Raw genomic sequence first — 18,396 nt, 5'->3', positions numbered from 1 at the left:
TTAATTTGAGAGAGACAGAGCAAGAGAAAGCAAGTGAGAGACAGAGAGAGGGAAAGTGAGAAAGCAAGCTGCCAGGTCCGGGACTTAAACCATGGTCAGCCATGTGGGAGTCCACTGTCCTTAACCACCATACCACCTGCCCGCCTACTGGTGTGTTTTAAATCACTGGATTCGGGACTTGAACCAGTGTTGACTAGGTGGGAGCCCAGTGACATAACCATTACGCCATCTACTGGTCTCATATTGTATGTGTTTTAACACGTTTATATCTGTCACCAACGTTTAAAAATCTGGAGAGCTCACAAAAAATACTGCTTTTTCACCTTGTTTTGAAAATGTGGACTATCTGGCCTTACTGGGCCTGTGTACTTACATGACAATAATCAGTTACATTAAAAACATTTTCTTCATTCATGATAGAGCATGGGTGTATATATATGAGAGAGTGAAGCATCCCCCACAGGGTATGGTCACACAGTGTTCTTCACTCCCTCCAGTCCCCTGGCTTGTAGGGTGTTGGATACCCACACACTTGGATACCCAGGGATGTAGTGGTTGCCATGTGGGATCTGGTTTCTTTTTTGTTTTTTTGGGGGGAGAGGTTTTCGCTATAGGGTGTGTACGCTCGCCAGAGAGAGACAGAGAGACAGAAAGCGAGAAATTTTTTGGGGGGATGGCCACCGGGTCTGGGACATGAACCGCGGTCGACTACATGGGAGTCCAGCGACATAGCCATTACACTAACTGCTGGTCCCAGGGGATCTGGTTTCTCTAGAGGAGTGTGTTACCGCGGTGCCACAGAGCTGGCCCAGTGTGCTTTTTAATGGTTTTGTCCGGTCTTGAAACTGACCTGTTTCTCTCTTTTATTTCACCTGTCTGGCCCTCTAGTTATCTGGCTGGGTTTGCTTGGAATAAAGACAAAAACATGATTGTAGGAAATCCAGAAGTGAGTTGATGTTTCCCTTCCTTGTTTTATATTATAGTAGTTTGGGTATAAGTCTAAGCCAAAGTAATATGTAACATGTTTTGAAGTTTATTAATGAAAGTAGCCAGACTTGCCAAAGGTAGTAGTGATACCAGGAAATATCATTATCAAACTCCACCAGTTTGTCTATTTACCGGATTATAATGATGAGCCAATGTTCTTGGAGCTCCTAGTTTGGTGTGTTGTTTCAGTTTTCCATTGCCACGTACAAGCACCCCGAAGTGTTGTGAATTATAACAAGCAAAAACTATTTTATTGATCCATTTTCCTCGCTCCTGTAGTTTAGGAGTTGGGGATCAGCTCACCTGGACAGTGCTAGCTCAAGGTCGTAGTTGGAACCGACTGGAGGTGAACAGTAGGGATATAGAGAAGCTGGGGGCCCGTCAGCTGGCGAGTCTTCTCCCATAGTCTCAGGACGTCCCCACGTATGGTCTTTTTCCCTGGGTTCATTGGGCTGCTTTGGCATGGTGGCTCCAGGGCAGTCGGACTGCTTACGGCTGTGTCAGGGTTACCATGTGAGTGTTCCAGCAGGAACTCCTAATATTTCATTCCCCCACTTTGTACTTCATAAAGATCAGGCACACGGAGACTGTGCATATTGTCCACAGGAATAACCAACTCTGTAGAAATAATCATCAAGGTGGATAATTCCTAAGCGCAAGATTGAGTGACTGCCCTGGAGGAAGACAAGTATTTCTAGGGGTGCTGAGATACAGTGGTTCCTTTTATGTGGTTCTGAGAGCAGGAGAGCTGTCAATCAGCATGAGTCCTTTACATTGGTCTGGCCCAAAAAGGTGGAAATCTGGAAGTGGAGGCTTGTGGTTATGGATGAGTTTGAAATTCTTAGATTAGTGATTGGTTAAGGAAAAGTACAGGTCTCTGTTTCTGACACGAATGAGCAGAATGACTGTGCTTTACCCTCAGAGGTAAGAAGGCTTGCTCTGCATCATACAGTCTCTACGTGTGGAACAGGATAGCATCCCACGCCAATGGGCTGTGAGTGTTTGCAGGCTTGACTCTCCTCGGCTCCCTGGAAAAGACTTTGGAATGGGGAAAAGTCGTCAGAATTCCGTCCTCAGTATATACGTACATGAATGTCTTCCCTAATACTTTATTTCAGCTATGTGGGACTCAGTTATATGACAGTTTACATATCTGAAATGTAGGTAGTAAGTCTCTAACAGAGCTAGATTTGCAAGTTATGCAACAAATTATCAAGTTGGGATTTAACATTTAACAGAATAAATCAGGAGTTCTATAGGACATATAAAGGAACTCTGCAGCTGTTAGGCTTAGAAAATATACATATTTCAGATTTGGACAGTGATTAGAGGGAAGGATGAAATACTGACAGGGTTCTTAACAGATATGCTTTATTTTACTTGCACTATGAAAGAACTCATTATCCCACCTTTTAAAAAGAAGGCAAATTGAAACTTTAAAAAAGGCTTAAAAATTTGCCCAAGGTAACACAGCTACAGGTAACAGAGTTAAGATTTTTAAACCTGGTTTTGTCTAATTCCTCGTCCCAGTGTTCCCTCTACTCACTGTCCAAATCTGAAATAATATGTGTATTTTCTAAGCACAATAGCCGCAGATTCCCTTCATATGTCCTACAGAACTCTCGACAGTCCCCTCCTAGCATTCCTGGCCTAGTTCCTCTTTCCATCCCAGGATATTTCTATTTTAGGCACACAAGAATTACAGGGATTAAATCTTGTTTCTTTGTTTTTAGTCTTTCTTGATAACCAGTTAGTGTTTTACTTGTTGGAAAAATAAAAACTAGACTTTCAATGTAATTTAAACATAAGCTTCAAAAAATTAATGTTGATAATTATCGGACAGTGTATTTTGCTGAATATATCCTTTTAACAGTCGAAAAGGCGGTGGTATCAACAGTCAGCCCATCTAAAAGAAGAGACCCTAGATATCCATTTTCCTTGCTAGGACACATATGCTCTGTGGAGAGAGAGAGAGAGAGAGAGAGAGAGAGAGAGAGAGGGAGAGAGAGAGGACTCCCACACATGTGCCCCACCCCCCCATGTATTTCTCAAGCTTTTCAAACCCATCAGGTCCAGGGTTCCAACCACACAGTTAGCCTCCTAACCACCATGCTGTTTGCTGTACCCGATACCTATTTTTCTATTGCTTAATTCCATACTTGAAGTATTTCCTATACTTAAGTTACCCTATACTTAAATTCTGTGCTGAAGCACTTTCTGTGACTATTAATCTTATACATGTTTTCATCATATCTTATGGATAATTATACAAATGAAGTTGTGGTACTGTGTTTGTCTATCATAATCATTGATTTCTATTTATAATTGTGTCAGAAACTCAGCAATATAGGAAACCATTATCTCTTCCTCCTTAGTATTTTCTTTCTCTCTCTTTCCTTTCTTTTAATGCCAGAGGGCACCTGATCTCTATAGAGACAAAGAGAGGGGACCGCCCCCCTCCCCTCCCGTCATGAAGGCACGGTCGCGCTACAGTACTTTTTCCTGTGTTTCTCTATCTCAGCAAGATTTTGGGTGCACACACACACACACACACACACACACACGCTATTATTCAAGCCGCCAGGGCCAGGATTTGAACCATGGCCGGGCATGTGGGATCCAGCTTCCTATGCACAGTATTTAACCCCTGTGCTATGGGGTTGGCCTTTTATTTTCTTAAATTGCCAACACTCTGTCAGATGTTTTACACTTCCTTAAGTTTAGCTTTTGATTTTTCATAGGATAAATTCTTCAAATGCATTGAGCTGTCAATTTGATGAGCTTCGCTCATGGTAAGCTTAGTGTAGTTTAACTTTTGAAAAACTATGTAGCAAAGCCACGTGAATTACTTATGCATTAAAAATTATTGAGTATTATGTCTTTCCTTGACTCCCTGGCCTACAACACTCTTTAGAAGTTTTATAGGAGATATATGTAATTGGTAAGTAACTTTTAACTGAAAGGTCGATAAACAGTTTATGTTGAAACTTGTTCATGACAGTAATTTACACGGTGGACCTTAAAAACTAATATTAGAAAAATTTTGTCTCTTACACTTAGATTTTATTTTGAGAATTGTGGAAAATTGCGTTTTTAAAAAAATCACTCTGTTATCATAGGCTTTTGCATGACTGAAATACCTGTAATTACTATGCCATTTTTGTCATAGTTGATTTAAAGGTGTAGCTATAATAATCGTCAGCTAAATTCTCGGTGAGCAGCTGTGTAAGGCCAGTTTAACAGCTGGGGTAACCCCGCACAGACCGTAAGAGTTAACTTAATCATGAGGCGAGTTATGTTATAGTCACCGAAGACTTCATACTGGGCATTTCTGAAATTCTTTACAAATTCAATCTCATGGTTAGATTTTTGTTTTATTTCAATATGTCTTTAAAGGCTTAATGCAAGAATGAAGAAGAGGGTCATTTAAAAATTTACAACTGAAGTTCTTAGGCACAAACATGGGAATAAAATACAAGATTTGCTCATTTAAAAAATATATACTTTGTACTTCGCTGTTTATTTCACTATAGTAGGTAGAAGAGGCATTCAAAAATACAGAAATTATTTTAGTATAATATGAAATTCGAAAAGCCCTGGGGTAATTTTTCTTGAATCTCAATGTTAGAAGTATAATCACATTTAATAGTTGGGATGATCTAGGTAGAGCTGGGTTCGAGAAAATTCTTGTGTCTCTGAATCAGATGAAATTACATTTAGTTGTGTCTAAGCACTGTTAAAAGAATGTTTGCATATGGATAGCTTTTCTGAGGTATGGCAGGATGGAAAGAACTAAGAGTTGAGCTTTAGACAGAGTTGGCTTTGAATTATGAGTGTTCTTAGTTGTGTGAATTTGAACAGTTTCTTTCACATCTCAAGATGTATAGTGTGACTAATGATCTATCTCTCAAAAATTGAGGGAGAGTAATTGAGACAATAGTATATAAAAAACATCTTTTAATGCCACAGATGTAATATTTGTTCTCTTCCTTTTGCTGTTTTGCTGAGGCGCCACTCTTTAGGAGGGGAGTTGGCTCATCCTTATTAGCCCATCCCAACTTGTATAGTACACTCCACATGGAAGCATGTACCTTTCTAACTTTGGAGACCTCAGGACCCATGTGTCCCTGCTGTTGGCTGATTTGACTTACCCATGGCTCACTCCAGGCTTTATTCCTCTTAGTTTATCTTCTCATACATGGTTTCAAAATGATATCTGTTCCTGTGTAATCTTTTAACATAATGTATCTTATCATTTGAGTTTGATATCACCCCTCCCACCCCATTTCCTTTTTTTTTTGGGGGGGGGTCAATGTAATAATTTTGCATATCACACACAAACAACTCAGATGGGCCATGGGATGAGGAGCCCTGGGAGACCCAGATTCAAGTGGCTTACAGTTAAGACCACACAAGAGATTGCATGGCAATCTGGGTTTTGGATATTACATCAGAGAATTTTACAACAAAATTCCAATATTGGTTAGAATGAAACAAATGATTTTGTAGTTACAAGCAACACCACCAAAATCTCAGTGGCATATCAGAAAAAAATAGGTTTTTATTCATATTACATACCCAAAATGGGTCAGCAGAAGGGCTTTGCTTATCACTGTTACTTGGACTCAGACCGATGGAAGGTCCATCTTGACATAGTCACCAGGTCAGAAATAGGAAAAATGTGACAAACAGGATCCTGGCTCTACCTTTTTTTTTTTTTTTTTTTTTTTTGAGAGCTTTTTGATATAGGGTGTGCATGAGCATGGCAGAGAGACAGAATACAAGAAATCACCCTCCCCACCCCCCCAGGGGATGGTCACGCGATAATCTCTTCTCCTCCATTTTCCTCTTGGGTGAGCATATACAGGTGTTTGGCATGAGTTTTAAACTGCTGGATCCGGGACTCCAATTGTGGTTGACTGTGGGAGTCCAGTAACGTAACCATTATGCCATCTGCTGGTCCCAAATCTCATCTTTTTAATCATAGTTTTTGTTTCTGTTTTTGACAGAAAGTACGAGCAAGTGCATAAGGAAGAAAGTAAGCAAGGTAAAAGAGAAAGCGTCTGCATTAGGGTCTCGTCTCAGCACGATCTCCTTCCCCATCCCTCCAGCTCTTTAGGATCCTGGGCACGCACACATGCATGGGGTGTTTTCAGGCTGATGCAGGATCTGAACTTAATATTATTTTATTATCATTGTGATACACTCTTAATGCTGCAAGGAACTTCTTTCTCAGTCATCTGGTTTAGCCTTCCACTGTAGAAATCCAAAGTCTGAGATATGTTAACAGACTTGCCTGAGATTACCAGGTAGTGGTGGAACTGAAACTGGCACTAGAGGTCACCTAATGTTCTTTCTGACATTACCATAAACATTATAATCCACAGATTTCTTTCCGTTTGGGGTCCCTGAAATGTTTTACTTCTTTCTTCTTTCCCTCGATATCCTCCCTGTCACCCTCCATTTCCCACACTCCTCTCCGACTATCTCCAGTCTCATCATTGCTCTCCATGCTCTTACAGCTTCCGATCAGTCCGTTTTTGCCACGGGGCCCCGACATTCAGTATATATTGGGTGGAGACGTCCAGTGTCTCTCTTTCATTGTCTGGCTTGCTTCACATAGCAGTAAATCTTCCATATTCATCCACTTTCTATCAAATGCCAGGGTCTCCTTGTTTTTTTATGGCAGAGTATCCTGTAGTGTATATATGCCACACTTTTTCAATCCATTCATCTGTTTGTGGACATTGGGGTTGGCTCCATGTCTTAATCATTACTAGTGCTGCAGGAAACGTGGAAGTGAAAGTGTTTCTCTGACTGAGCGTTTTCTCCTATGCTTTGCATAGATACCCAGGAGTGGAATTGCTGGATATGGTAATTCTATTTGAAAGTGTTGGAGGAACTTCCATGCTGTTCTCCGTAGTGGCTGTACTACATTCTCATCAGCAGTGTAGGAGAGTTCCCCTTTCACCACAGCTTCCTCTGCACTTATCGTTCTTTTTTTTTTTTTTTTTTTATTTTTAGCCATTTTGACTGGGGTTAGCTGGTATCTCATTATAGTTTTGATTTGCATCTCCCTTATGATAAGAGATGTTAAGCATTTTTTCATATGCTTTTTGGCCATTCATATGTCTTCCTTGGAGAGTTGTCTGTTTAGCTCCTTTGCCTATCTTTTAATTGGGTTGATAATTTTTATTTTCAGGTGAGCTGTTTGTGTTCTCTGTATATACTGGTTTTCAGTCTCTTATCTGAGGCATCACCTAATATTCTTGTGTACTGGTGAGTTTTCCTGGAGTATCAGCTGCAGGTCATTAAACCAAAAGAAGGTTGACTGAGTCAGCAATTTAGTAAAAGAATAATTTAGTTTGAGTGAAATAAATTTAGTTGTAAATAAATTTAGTTGAAAATAAATTAATACATATTTTTTTAACCTTGGTGTTTCTGATATACCACAAGGCGGTTTTGTCACTTTTAACCCTACCATTTTTTTTTTTTTGGAGAGGTTTTCACTATAGGGCGCGTGCGCTCGCCAGACAGACAGAGAGACATAGAGACAGAAAGCGAGAAATCACCCCCCAGGGGGGATGGTCACGCCGCAATCCCTTCTCCTCCATTCTCCTCTCGGGATCTTGGGCACACACGCACATGCGCCCGGCGTGAGATTTAAGCTACCGGGTCCGAGACGCGAACCGCGGTCGACTACGTGGGAGTCCAGCGACATAGCCATTACGCTAACTGCTGGTTCCCCCTACCATCATTTTTTTAGGGCCTAGTTTGGTTGGTTTTCTTGACAGACAGAAAGTGAGAAATCACCTCCCAGAGGGGATGGCTACACCACAATCCCTTCTCCTTCATTCTCTTCTCAGGATTTTAGGCACACACACACGGACCTGGAGTGATTTTCAAGCTGCTGGGTTTGGGACTTGAACCTCAGTCGACCATGTGGGAGTCAGTACCTTAAGCATTTCTCCATTTGCTGTCCCTGTGACTGGAAATTCTCAGCCAAATTTGAAATTGCCTTGATGTCTAGCAATCAGATCTTGATTGTATAAATCAAAGCAATTACAGTACTCTAATCTGGTATTCTAACATGCTTGTATGTTAGAAATGTCCAATTACTAGGTCACATTTTTATAACACTAGTAATTGTATCAGAACCTAAGCTAATTTTTCTTAAGTTGGTACTCAGATAAAGATAAATTAATAGGGAAGTGCAATAGCACATTATGATCTATTGAATGTTTTCTCGAATATAATGTATCAAGTACATTATAATTGGAAATCCTAGTCTTTCTTAGAGAGCCTATGGAGTATATGTTTGCCATTTAGAGCTTTTTAAGGACTTATTTAATTATAATTTTAATTTTTATAAACCATTTTTCTTTATTTGTCTTATGTCTTCTATGAATAGTGAAACTTTAAAAGGTATGCTATATGTTAACTTTTTTCTTTCGTACTAAATCTAATTGTATTTATGTTTCTACAGTTTAAGTAATGATATATTGTTTTTTTTAGATATTTTTTTACAGTTATTACTAATATAAGCTTGATAGTTCACTTATCATGAAGCAAATAATTTCTTGATTTATAACTGTTTTCATCTGTGTTAAAATTGCTCTTTCTACATGAATTATTTTCATACAGGAATTACTTACGAAGAAATAGTTTAACATTGGTATATAAGGTGTTAGGAAAGACTTAAAACTGATATTGTATAGAAACTAAAATGTCTTAACCCTCTATCCCTGAATAAATGAGTATGCTTAATAATATATTCTCTGATCAGAAGGATATTGATTCTGATTTATTTCACTTGGCAGTGATACAAGTTTTAGATCTAGCATTTTCTGTCTCTACATCAGAATAGATCATTTGTTGCTTAAATTCACAGAAACAATGAGCATGTTCTGAGTGTAAATGATATATTTATATTCTCCCTGCCAAAGGTCTTGAGATGAGACTTTGAAAACACTTGGTGGGGCCAGGCCTATGGGCTATTCCTTAAAGGAGCTGGTTCCCACATGACTGACTGCAGGGTTCAAATCCCAGTCCCAGTGGCTTAAACGGGTTGCTGAGTGAGTGTATGGGTACATGCCCAGGTTCCTAACAGGATGGGGAGGTGGAGAAGATGGGGTTGTGGGGTGGCCATGTCCCATCGGGGATGCTTTTTCCCTCTCCCTCTTTTTCTGTCTCTTTGTCTCTCTTTGGCAAGTATGTGTGCCTTCTGGCAAAATTTTCTAAAAAAGGAAAAGAAAACTGTATAAAATCACTTGTATTTTCAGGTTAACTTGTATCTCTTAAGTAATTTGTTTTAGCTAAATCAGGAATAGTTTACGAAAAATGGAAAATCTTTTTTGTTGCTTATATACTGTGGCCTTTGGGATCCTAGCCTTCTGTACAAATGAAAGAAAAGACGGAAATCCTGAATAAGTTGCTGTAATAGTATTTTATCTTGTTGTTATTCAAGAATTGGAGTGTGTGGAACCAATACATTTTAAAAATACCCCACTGGTAGGGACTAGCAGTTGATGTAATGGCTATGTTGCTGGACTCCCATGTAGTAGACTGTGGTTCAAATCCCGGACCCAGTGGCTTAATCTCAAGCTGGGCACATGTGCGTGCGTGCGTGCCCAAGATTTCAAGAGGAAAATGGAGGAGAAGGGATCGCAGCATGGCCAGCCTCCCTAGGGGGTGCTCTTTCACTTTCTGTCTGTCTTTCTGGCGAGTGCACGCGCCCTATAGCAAAAAAACCCCTCCCCCCCAAAAAAAAATGTATATACACCACTGGTGAAAGCCTTTTTTTTTTTTTTTTTGCTAAAAACAAAAACCAAACCAAACAAAATGCAAACTTTGCTAATTAAAGCTTAATTTTTTGGTAAAAGTTTGGACCGAATTTCTGAAACTTGAAGATACCATGTTTTAAAATATTCTACCCCTCAGCCAGCCTGTAACTTAATGGTTAAGGGAGCCAGACCCCATGTGGCCAGCTGCAGTTCCAGTGCTGGCCCTGCTGGTTAGAAACACGTGCCAGATGTGTGTGCGTGTGTGTCCAAAATCTAGACACGACAGAGACGTGGAGAAGGGATTCTAGTGTGACCACATCCCGTCGGGATTGCTTTCTTCCTCCTCTGTTTCTTTCGCTGGTGAGCACACGTGCCCTCTGGCAATTAAAAAATAAATAAAATATTCTACTCTGAATTTGTTACAGTTGAAGTTTAGAATCTCTGCTTCCTTCCCTTGTCATTTAAAAAATTGAAATGTAGTCCTCCAAATGTTGTCCTTTTTTAAAAGTCCTAATAATAATCATGGCAGTGTAACTGTATTGAACACTTACTAGATGTGAGGCATTCTATAAGAGGAATTAAAAAAATTCATAGAAAAACGGAATTAACATGGGAGTTTATTTTGGTGCAAAAATTTTGAAGTCTGCATATTTTTTTTAATGCTTGTATGAACTCTTTTAATCCTCACACAGTATCGTTGAGGATAGGTACCATGTACGTGAGTGAAATTGAGGCACAAAGGGATATAAGTCAGACCTGGTAGGAGCCAAGATTTAGGCCAAAGCAGTTTGACTCCAAAGCCCATGGCCTACCTGCCGTGTTACTCCGCTGTAATGTTTGTGGTATCATTTGAAAACGAGCTCGTGCCTTTTCAGAGTCGGATTTGGAGCGTGTATTGGGGGCGTTGATAGTAGTAGTTATCGTTAGGATACTCGTAAATGTTTTTGTAAATAGAGGGCCCGCCCCATGACCCAGAATTAATCCACATGGCTAACTGAGCAATTGAATCAGGTTCGAGTCACAGCTGGTGGCTTGGGAAACATGCTGGTTGCATGTGCACGTGGGTTCCAGATCCCAGAGGATGGAGAGCTGGAGAGGTACTGGTGTGAACTGGCCACACGGGGTGTGTGCACACATGCTCTCTGGGGGAGCACACATGCCGTCTAGCGGGGGGGAAACCTCAGAGTTGAGAAGAAGACTTCATCTTGAGCATACGGAACCAGCTGCATTTTTAAGTGTTAATATTAGGGTTACATCATCTGTGATTTTCCTCACTGCTTCTGTGCTTGAAGGTTCGGTGTTTGGAATGTTCTCATGCTGCTTGCCCTCGTTGCTTTCTCATTGCTGTTGCTTGAACCCTCCAAAAGAGATGGAACTTGCAGTACGTATGTTTGGAAATTAGTACTCACTTTGCTCAGTCAGTACCAATAGCTCTTCTTAGTGGAAGTAGATTGTTACAGACACTTAATTTATTGTAGGTTTGGGTTTGTGGAGTTGCAATGCCCTGTGCTATCCAGATGGGGGCGACTACTCACTGATTAAAAAACGGAGTGGAATTAGGGTTGTCAGCACTTTGTACTTCGGGAAACGCGGTGTGGAACATAAAACATGTTCGCTACACAGACATTCTTCCATCCCGTTGCAGTTTCGTTTCTAATATCATTGTAAATAATGTCTTGAACACGAAAAGTCTAGTTTTACTTCATCATAATTTTTACCCTCTTAAAAACTGGAGAATGAAAACTGTTGATTTTATTTAAAATTTTCCAAGTTTAAGTTCTTTTCGGTTCCAAGTCTTTTTTCTTCCTTTAGGCTCAGAATTAAGAGAGATGAGAAATCTTCATCTTTAAAAGTGTCTAGATACGTAACATGAACTTTAAAGTTCTTTGAGAGTTTTTACTATGGAAGTAAAACATAATGTTCAGTATGCTATCTTTGTTAGCCACTGGGCAAGTGGGAGTTAATGTTGGAAGGCGACCTGTTTGATTCATACTTCTATCCGGAGTGAGTATGTTACACTTGTGGGACGTGGTATTCGCTTCCTATTTTACTGCACTGGAGTATCACATGGTTTAAAATATACCTTCTTGATGGCTCAGAAAATGGAACTGGGGGGTCTTAACTCATGGATTTTGAAGATGTCACTGAGACAGTTACTTGAGAATAAAGGATCTTGGTCTCCATGAAGCGGTTATAAAACTGGCAGAGTAACAGACTGGAAGAGGGGATTTCGCTGGGACGGCTTGAGGGAAAAGAATTTTCTAATGAAAGAAAAACAAAATATGACCGAAGGTTTCTCCAAGCACTAGATTAGTTTTGTTTTAGGAAATGAAGTGAGTGCCAGGGATGCCGAGTAGAACCAGGCGAACTGCACTCGCCCCGAAGTGCAGGAAGCAGGGAGTGTGACTCGGGGACTGCGGTGTGGGCATCTTAGGTATCCACTCGCCCTTTCTCTACCCGGTCGTGGGATAGGTTTCCTGTATCCTCATGCCACAGTCTCTCTCCTGACCCTGCGTCTCACTTGGAGCTTGTGCTCATGATAGTTCAGTTCTTGGTCCACATTTTTAGCCCAAACCCTTTTTATTGCGGTTAAAAAGGCCATAACCTGAAATTTAGTATTCGAGCCATGCTTAGATACGCAACTCAGAGGCACCGAACACACGGCAGTGCTGCAAGCCATTGCCACTCCCCGTCTCAGGACCTTTCCTCGTTTACAACGGCAGCTGCTACCAGTTACACGCTTCGCGCCCCCTTCTCCTCCCACCCCGTCAGCCCCCACCCTCTTTCTGTTTCTATGAACCTCGCTGTATTGGAGTCATCCAGTATTTATCCCTTTTGATTGGCCTATTTCACTTAGCGTAGTGCCTTCAAGGTCTGTCCATCTTGTATGTGTTAGAATTTCCTGTTTTCATAGGCCGAGGAGCGTCCCATTGAGTGTACATGCCACATTTTGTGTATTCATCCATCTGTAAACACCTGGCTTGCTTCCGCTTTTTGGTTGTTGTGAGTAAAATCTCTCTACGCGGTCGGTATCTGCGCAGGTCCCTGTTGGTCATATGCCCAGAAGTGGAAATGTTGATTATATGATATTTTATATTTAATGTTTTGAGGAACCACAACACCATTTTCCACAGCCGCTACATCCATGGGGTCCTACCAGCAATGCATGAAGGTTTCAATTTCCCCACATCCTGATCAGCGCTCGTTAGTTTTGTTTGTTTGTTTGTTTAAGTAACAGCCATTCCAAGGGATGTGAAATATAGCCCATTGTGAGCTCGCATTTTAACTAGACCTTAATAATTGGTGAATCTGGGCATCTTTTTCGTGCCTTTTTTACCATTTTTGTATCTCCTTTGGAGAAATTAACCTTTGTGTAACTAAACATGTCACCGCCAGGAATCTGCATTTTTAACTGCATTTTAAATTGTGGGGTAAGAGAAAGCTCTTATGTAGATTTGCATCCGGGCAGCCGTGGGATATTCCTTGCGTATGGATTGTCTTCCCGGCAGCCCCGTTTCTGCTTGGTAGCACATCTCTCCAAAGTCAATAAGAAATTGCCCATTTCTGACATTCTCTTTTCGAATTCCCCATCCTCACTTCCTACTATGAAGACCCATAAAAGCTGTTGGAAGGAGAGAGAAATGAGATGACTGGCGACTGGGAGAAGAAACTAGAATGGAAGGAGAATGAAGTCGTTGTGAACAGAGTTCATGTTTACTATCGACTCTCTGGTCTCTGATGGATCTTGTTTGCTTGTCTTCCTAATAGTCCTGTTCGTGCACTTGAACCTGGAACATAGCGGGAGGTTAATTAGGGCCCAGGCACCGTGGCTCAGGCAGTAGGGGCGCTGCCATGTGATGTTGGAAGCCCATGGGAAGGCTCTGGGCCGATGACCTGGGTCTGCCTGACCACACTGGGCATGTCTCGGGCACACCGTGACCCTGGTGGGTTGCAGGGCTGGGGGAAGCATGGGCAGCGTGGAGACTGTTCAAGTTACCTGTCTATCTTTGACTCCCTTTTTTTCTCTCTGGAAATAAACTTAACACACAAAGGTTAACACTTGCATAAGCAATTAATTTAGGTATTTGAGATAATGCTGGAAAGATCAAGGCCACTTTGTCAGTGAAGGTTCTTGAGAGAGCGACGGTATACCACATTCTCTGTGTTTTAGAAAGATTTCTCTGACTATGTGTTGGAGAACGTGGGTGCGGGGGATCTGTCTGGAAATAAACTTAACACACAAAGGTTAACACTTGCATAAGCAATTAATTTAGGTATTTGAGATAATGCTGGAAAGATCAAGGCCACTTTGTCAGTGAAGGTTCTTGAGAGAGCGACGGTATACCACATTCTCGTGTTTTAGAAAGATTTCTCTATGTGTTGGAGAACGTGGGCGCTGGGGATCTGCAGTAGCCCGGTACTTGTTACCTATTTTACTGCGGTCATTTCTTATAGTAGGTTACTTTATAAGTGAGTACTTTTTCAATGTATCTTTAATCAGTTACACGACCATTATATTTTCAAGTAGAATCACTGCCTTTTTCAGAATTGAACTGAGGTTGACAATTAAGAACTGCAGTAGAAAGATTAGTCCAAAGTGTATGACCAGCTGCAGAAAGCTACAGTGTATCAAGGCTTAGTGAGCCTGAGGTAAGGAGTGTTATCTGTGGAAGTGGAAAACAACACATGTAAGACAAAAACACATGAAAATAGTGTTTATCTATTTATTTATTTATTTTGAGAGTTTTTGCTATAGGGTGCTTGCGCTCGCCAGACAGAGACAGAAAGTGAGAAATCACCCCCCAGGGGGGATGGCCATGCCACAGTCCCTTCCCCTCCATTCTCCTCTTGGGATCTTGGGCATGCATGCCCACATGCCCAGTGTGAGTTTAAGCCACCAGGTCCGGGACTCAAACCTTGGTCGACTACATAGGAGTCCAGCGACATAGCCATTGCGGTAACTGCTGGTCCCTATAGTGCTTATTTTGATATATTTAAAGTAGAACTTGTGTGTGTGTGTGTGTGTGTGTGTGTGTGTGTTTACAATAGGGCATGTACACTCACCGGAGTGAGAAAGTGAGAAATCACCCACCAGGGAGATGGCCATGCCATAATCCCATTTATAAGAACATTCTCCTTGGGATTTTGGGCATACATGCACATGTGCCTGGCATGATTTTCAAGTCACCAGGTCCAAGATTTGAACCGCAGGCGGTCATGTGGGAGTCCAGTGCCACCTGCTGGCCCCGTGTGTGTGTGTGTTTGTGTGTGTGTGTGTGTGTGTATTTTTAAGCATCCATAGCGCTGTCCTTAAATTTGAAACACAAGTCTGAGCATTCCTGAAATACTATTGTTGGTATTTGGATAAAGAAGACTTAGTAAGATACTCAAGAGAAGGATACAAAGTTTGTTTTAATTTCCGTAAAGAAACGTGTACTTGGACTTTCTAGGGAGCGCCTAGGTTAGCTAATTGGAGAGAGTGAAAGGGACCCCAGGGCACAGCCTGCTCTGGTTGCCTTGCGTTACTGACTTGTATGGGAGGTTCACCAGCTGTTTGACTGGCAGGAGCAGGAGCTTTCACTTCAGTAGTTTATAATTCCTGGCTATTCTAGGATAGTTTGCACTTCACCAAGCCGCAGACAGGTCAGGACGTTGGTAGGAGAAGGTTGAAAGACAAAAGCAGCAGGGCTTGGGTCCTCAGTCTTCGAGCAGCTCTTCTTTAAAATAACGTATTTGTAAATGGGGTGGAGTTGTCAGTAATGTGCCTGCATTACATGTAGAGAGTATTCATCAGCGGAGAGGAGTTTTAAAATGTCAAAACCGGGAAAAGCTACTCTAAACCATGGCTTGGTTCCTGTCGATCTTAAAGGTGCAAAAGAGCCTCTGCCACATCAAACCGTGATGAAGATATTTAGCATTAGCATCATTGCCCAGGGCCTCCCCTTTTGTCGAAGACGGGTAAGTCTTACATATTTGCAAAATCTTAAATGTTTACTGAAATGTAATACTTCTGCCTCCTTTAGTGAAGAAATGCGTCAAATTGCAGTTGGTATTTATAACTAAACCTATCAAGGAATTGTGTAGCCAGTGAAAACTTCCATGTGATCGTTTTAGAATATGATACAGAGCCTAGAGGTCACGGCTGTCCAATCCACCTTTTTGTCTCACTTCCTTTTTATGAGATCAGAACCTGGCAAACTTATTTAAACTTGGTAAATGGAAAGTTACAGTTTGAACTACCTTAACAAATAGTAAAACCTCAAATTGTAGTTGTTAATTTTGAATGAAAAGCAAAAAGTTGGTAGTATTTTTCTTACAGAAGGGAAACACGCTCTTTGGCTCTACTAAGAGTATCCCAAGGCCTTCGGTTTCTTTGACCCTTTAAACTGTTTTATCTCTCAATGGGTGTTTCTTAAACTCTTAAGTAGAGCCCTTACTTTCTCCCTGTTATATAAAATAAAAATAGCATGCTATTGTGTGGCAAGTTACGATACAGTTTATATATAGACAGCCCCGAACTAACAGGCGTTTTGCAGAACTCGTTCACGTGTAATCAAGTTATGATCCCACTGCCTGTTTTTGCGGATGACTTACCCCCTCTTACCAAGTTTTGCCTCTGTTAATAATAGCAGGTTGTTGTATTTTTCGAGTTAGTATTGCCATTTTGAATTATGTACTATAGTGAGGTATTTTTAGATTTAAAATAGGTTTATGCTCTTGAACACATTAGATACCCCTCCCTTATTAAAAAAGTCTCTGGGATTAAATGAGTGAATGTGTACATCAGTGCTGTCAGTGTTTCATCTTTTTATTTTTTAAACCAAAGGGAAAATATTCTACTAAGCAAATAGACTAATCTAGAACACCAGAAAAGGTACTTTTCCTCTTTTGTGTAGAGACTCTTCTGTTTTCTGGGACTTAAAGAGCCTTTGTAAAAATACATTTTCTCATGAACTCAGTTCCTTTGGAGTAGTTTCTTCTACTCCAGTAAGTGGCAGCCATGTTGGAAAACATTTCGAGTAAGGTTAAAATTAATATAGTTTAAACACTGAAAATATAATACAAATATGCCCCATTATCTTCTTTTTCTTCTTCTTTTCTTCTTTATTACATTTTCAGGAGGTGTTTCTTTTATTTTGTCTTCTTTCACCTTGTCACTTTTATAGCTTCTGCTGCATGAGGTCACCACTCTGCTTTAAGCATTTTACACAGAGCCCTTTAATAGCTTTAAAGTCATTAATAAACTAATTTATTATTTTACCGCTTTTATAAAAGAAAATACAAATACATTTAAAAATGGAGGAAAAAGAGGTATGGGGCTTTTCTAAAATTAAAGGGTGAAGATATTAACAGTCAAGTTAATTTTGTTCTCTTTTGTTGAGTATTTCTAATAGACTCTGGTACAGTTTCTAGGAGATGATTATGTCGCAGTGTTAAATTTTCTACCTTTATTTTCTAACACGGACATTAAATTTAAAAGGCACAGGAGAAGATTCTGTAAGAAAAACTAATAGAGAACTTCAAAGCCTTTCCTGAGGGCTTTGACTTGTCTAGGTTGCTGTGTTCTATTACATTATAATCTTGCAGTTGTAATAACAGTAGAACTAAATATGAAAATCAGAATTTATAGTAGAAATATTTTTGGAAATTAGTTTTAAAACAATATGAACACATTCAAATTTAGTCTGCCTGCTTGCCAATAATTTACTATTGCATAACTCATTGACTGCCTCAAAACGTTAGAGGGATTGTGAAATTACATCCCCCTCTTCTTTGCAGCTGGTTAATTTAGGTAGTCTTAACCTGATTTCCGTTCTCTTTGTTATTTAATTTACCAACTTTCCCTTGATAAGCCTTGTGATGAACATTGTTAATATGCATTTTTCTTTATCAGGGACTTAAAAAAATACCTTTGATGGGATCAATCATACTTTATGCCTAACATCTTGAATAGTTTCTGCATCAGCTATGTTTTGCTTCTTTCCAGTGGATTGCTGTACACTTTGACAACAAAATGCACAAATAGCCTTTTGTTTTGCAGGCCTTTTTTTCTCTTCCAAGTAGTGAGGGCAAGAGTAATGTATAGTCACTGCTTATAAGACTACCTTCAGTCTTGATCTGTTAAAACGTGAAAAACATTGAATTGTTCTTCTGTCCATCATAGGTGTTGAATCAGTGTTTGCACTGTTAATGTTTTAAATAGGAAGGAAATGATGGCTCAAAAATTGTAAAAACTTCCTTAAGATGGTAATCATAACTTATAGCTTCAATTTTATCTCTTCAAATGTTTTCAGGAAATTTATTTACTTTACTAGTAAGTACAATATTAGCACATGTACTGTTATTAAAACATTAATTCTAGTTTCTCATCTGAGCATCTGAGCATTGGATGGGTTCAATACCAACAGCAGTACATAGATAGCAATCTAGCTATTAATCAGGCAGCTCTAAATGAGAATGTATAAGTGTTAAGGTCCTTCCGATTTATTTATATTTGCTCATGTTTTCCCGTTCATAAGTATTATCTGCAATCAACTTGTTAAAATAAGCTCTAGGGCCAGCAGGTGGCAGAGGTTAAGGAGGCTGGATCCCACACGGGCAACCTCGTGGTTTGAGTCCCAGGTCT

At 40.2% G+C, this 18,396-nt stretch overlaps 1 protein-coding gene across 8 annotated transcripts in view; it reads left to right on the top strand.

The window, feature by feature from the left end:
* Positions 1 to 18,396, top strand: part of FBXW7 (F-box and WD repeat domain containing 7) — a 242,278-nt gene that overhangs the window by 156,410 nt on the left and 67,472 nt on the right. Inside the window, exon 1 of one of the 8 annotated variants that reach the window (XM_006150314.3) lies at positions 15,388 to 15,728. The exons of the other annotated variants lie outside the window; for them this stretch is intronic. Coding sequence (XP_006150376.1) covers positions 15,582 to 15,728 — 147 coding nt within the window. The 5' untranslated portion in view covers positions 15,388 to 15,581. Of the gene's footprint in view, positions 1 to 15,387; positions 15,729 to 18,396 lie in introns of those variants that run through there. 8 annotated transcript variants of the gene reach the window in all.

The sequence above is a fragment of the Tupaia chinensis genome, unplaced genomic scaffold, assembly GCF_000334495.1.
Source record: "Tupaia chinensis unplaced genomic scaffold, TupChi_1.0 Scaffold000283_1, whole genome shotgun sequence".
Classification (NCBI taxonomy): Eukaryota; Metazoa; Chordata; class Mammalia; order Scandentia; family Tupaiidae; genus Tupaia; species Tupaia belangeri.
This window is presented reverse-complemented; position numbering and strand designations above follow the sequence as displayed.